At 40.8% G+C, this 2544-nt stretch overlaps 1 protein-coding gene across 1 annotated transcript; it reads left to right on the top strand.

The window, feature by feature from the left end:
• Positions 1 to 366: 366 nt before the first annotated feature.
• Positions 367 to 1359, top strand: mos (v-mos Moloney murine sarcoma viral oncogene homolog). Its single transcript, XM_068032650.1, has one exon. The coding sequence runs from the start codon at positions 367 to 369 to the stop codon at positions 1357 to 1359; it is 993 nt and encodes a 330-aa protein (XP_067888751.1).
• The last annotated feature ends 1185 nt before the right edge of the window (positions 1360 to 2544 follow it).

Below are 2544 nucleotides of genomic sequence, written 5' to 3'. Positions count from 1 at the left end.
AATTATTTAATAATTAATAGAAACACGTTGTCTTTTAAAGACCTTTACGGTCATTTGATGTTTTTGATCAAAGCTTATTTTAATAAAGTGTGTTGCTATAATTGACCCGAAGTTTCCTTTGAACGAAGATTGATCCGGGGTGTATTGGTTCGAAATAAAAGGTTTCACTAGAACTGATTTCTCTACCACTTGAGTCCCACATGTTCATTTTTGGACTTAGCCAATGCCCTGGATGTGTTCAGCGAGCGCCCGACTTTGCTAACCATGTGCAGATGTAATTCATTGACACATCAATTAATGGTCAGCAATAAAAGATGCTGCCCTTAGCACCTAACAGTCTTTTAGGGTGTATATTGAAAGAAAATAATGCCATCGCCTATTCTAGTTCACCGTATTTTACCGAACGGGTTTTCACCTGCCATAACTCTGAGACCTTGCAGTAGCCCCAACCAGTTCCGAGGAAAGGGTCGGCACATCTCTTTTACAAAGGCATTACCACGAAGCTCTTGGTACACGGTAATTTGGGATGAACTAAAGCTACTTGATCTTTTGGGTTCAGGCGGCTTCGGGTGGGTTTATAAAGGAACGTATTACGGTCAAACTGTAGCAATAAAGAAAGTGAGAAAATGTACTAAGAACAAATTGGCTGCTCGGCAGAGTTTCTGGGCAGAGCTGAACGTCGCTCACTTGATTCATGAGAATATTGTAAAAGTTGTAGCAGCTACTACATCTGTTCCTACAGATCTAGAGGTTGAGGATAGTGTGGGCACGATCATCATGGAATATGCCGGAGGAATAAGCCTGGACCAGAGGATTTATAACTGTCCAGACCCGTTAGACATAGGAAGGTGTTTAACGTTTTCTAGTGACATTGTGAGTGGATTGAGTTTCCTTCACTCGCACCACATTGTCCACCTGGATCTAAAACCAGCCAACGTGTTGATTACAGAGGTAGGACGCTGTAAAATTGGAGATTTTGGATGTTCTCACAAATTGACAACCGGCAATGACTTGACCCCCAATGTCCAACTACTCCACCTTGCTGGTACCTATACCCACCGGGCGCCTGAACTGCTGAGAGGCTGCAGTGCTACTTTAAAGGCGGATATTTACTCTTTTGCAATCACTTTATGGCAGATGATGAGCAGAGATCAGCCCTATTCCGGCGATCGTCAGTGTGTGATGTATGCGGTGGTGGCTTACAACCGACGTCCGTCTTATTCAGCTGTTTTCAATGAGTCCCCGATGGGTCGGAAGATTCGATCGATCATCGATCACTGCTGGGAAGTTGAACCAAATGATAGGCCTTGTGCAAAACAACTATTGGAAAATATTAATCACTTGGAAGCACAGATATAGCGTTAACTTGATGTATTTTTAAAAAATTGTATAATTTAAACTTTTGGTATTTACTGTCTATATTTTTTTTCTGAACAAAATAAGTAACTGGCATTGTCTAAATAAAGAAAAAAGAATTTTTAAAAAATCAACTCTTAAAATACATGTCCTAATGCCCGATTATGTTTAGTTGATTACTGTGTTTTGTACCACCCGAGCTACGGCAATTGGAGGGGAAGTAGTTTAGCAAATCTATATAATTCGATGTTTTGTATGTTTTCTGTTCTGAAAAGCAAGTCTATCTACCCTCTCAAGATATGTGCTTTCACGGTCTGTCTATAGGGAATTCTCTGCCCATACTAGAACTTGTTAATTTTCCAATTGTCTCCAGTGTCTTTATCTGAACTAAAGCTGTAATAAAGAATACAGTTATACTTGACCTACTGGTGTTTAGTACCCTATTTGCAGCTTCCCTCCGTGTCTGAGCGTATATGTCTTGAAAGATTTTGAGCATAGGTGGCAATCTACTTAAACTCTAGATTGTCCAGGAAGTTTATAATCCATTTTGAAGAGTATTGTGAAATGTCTCCCTCCATTGTAAGGGATGGAGTGTCTTTCATCTCATTTAGGTTGGTAAATTTTAATGCTGGGTGGTCAGATTTCCCAGGGCTCAGAACCTGATAACTAAAAGGAAGTGACAACAGTAGCTGGCTCATGCAGAGCAGTGCTTGAGACAAGAGGAGCAGGAGTGCTGCCCTGGACTCTCGAGTAAATCTATAGGTGTCCTACTGCTAATCGGCAATCCTGTGTATTCTGCCCTGTGGAGGCTCATTGTTTTTACTGAAATCTGACATTTTAAGGGCTGTAATAGTACTGCCTGTAACTGTTCATACCTTTCCAGCAGGTACGGCTTCAAAAGGGAAGTTCTGTGGGTGGGGAAGGAAAAGGGGAATGGCTTTGCTTAACTTGTAACCTCCATTGAAAGTTCCTTCAAACTCTCGAGTACAAATATAGAGAAACCATCCTATATGCTGACAGATGGAGAATTGCAAGCCTTCATTAGAGCAGAAGACTTTTTTTGCTGTAGAAGGTGCTTGTGCAGCTTGACATGGGAACTACGACATCAATTTGCTTTTCAAAGCAAGATTATCATTTAGGTTGCAATTTGGATAGCTTTTACTGATTGATTACCTTGTCAGAATTGTT

This window comes from Heterodontus francisci, chromosome 5, assembly GCF_036365525.1.
Source record: "Heterodontus francisci isolate sHetFra1 chromosome 5, sHetFra1.hap1, whole genome shotgun sequence".
Classification (NCBI taxonomy): Eukaryota; Metazoa; Chordata; class Chondrichthyes; order Heterodontiformes; family Heterodontidae; genus Heterodontus; species Heterodontus francisci.
Note: the sequence above shows the minus strand (reverse complement) of the source record. Positions and strands in the feature narration are given on the sequence as shown.

What these genes read in the sequence shown, in the direction of transcription:
- mos (XM_068032650.1), top strand. Translation starts at nt 367, where the DNA reads ATGCCATCGCCTATTCTAGTTCACCGTATTTTACCGAACGGGTTTTCA.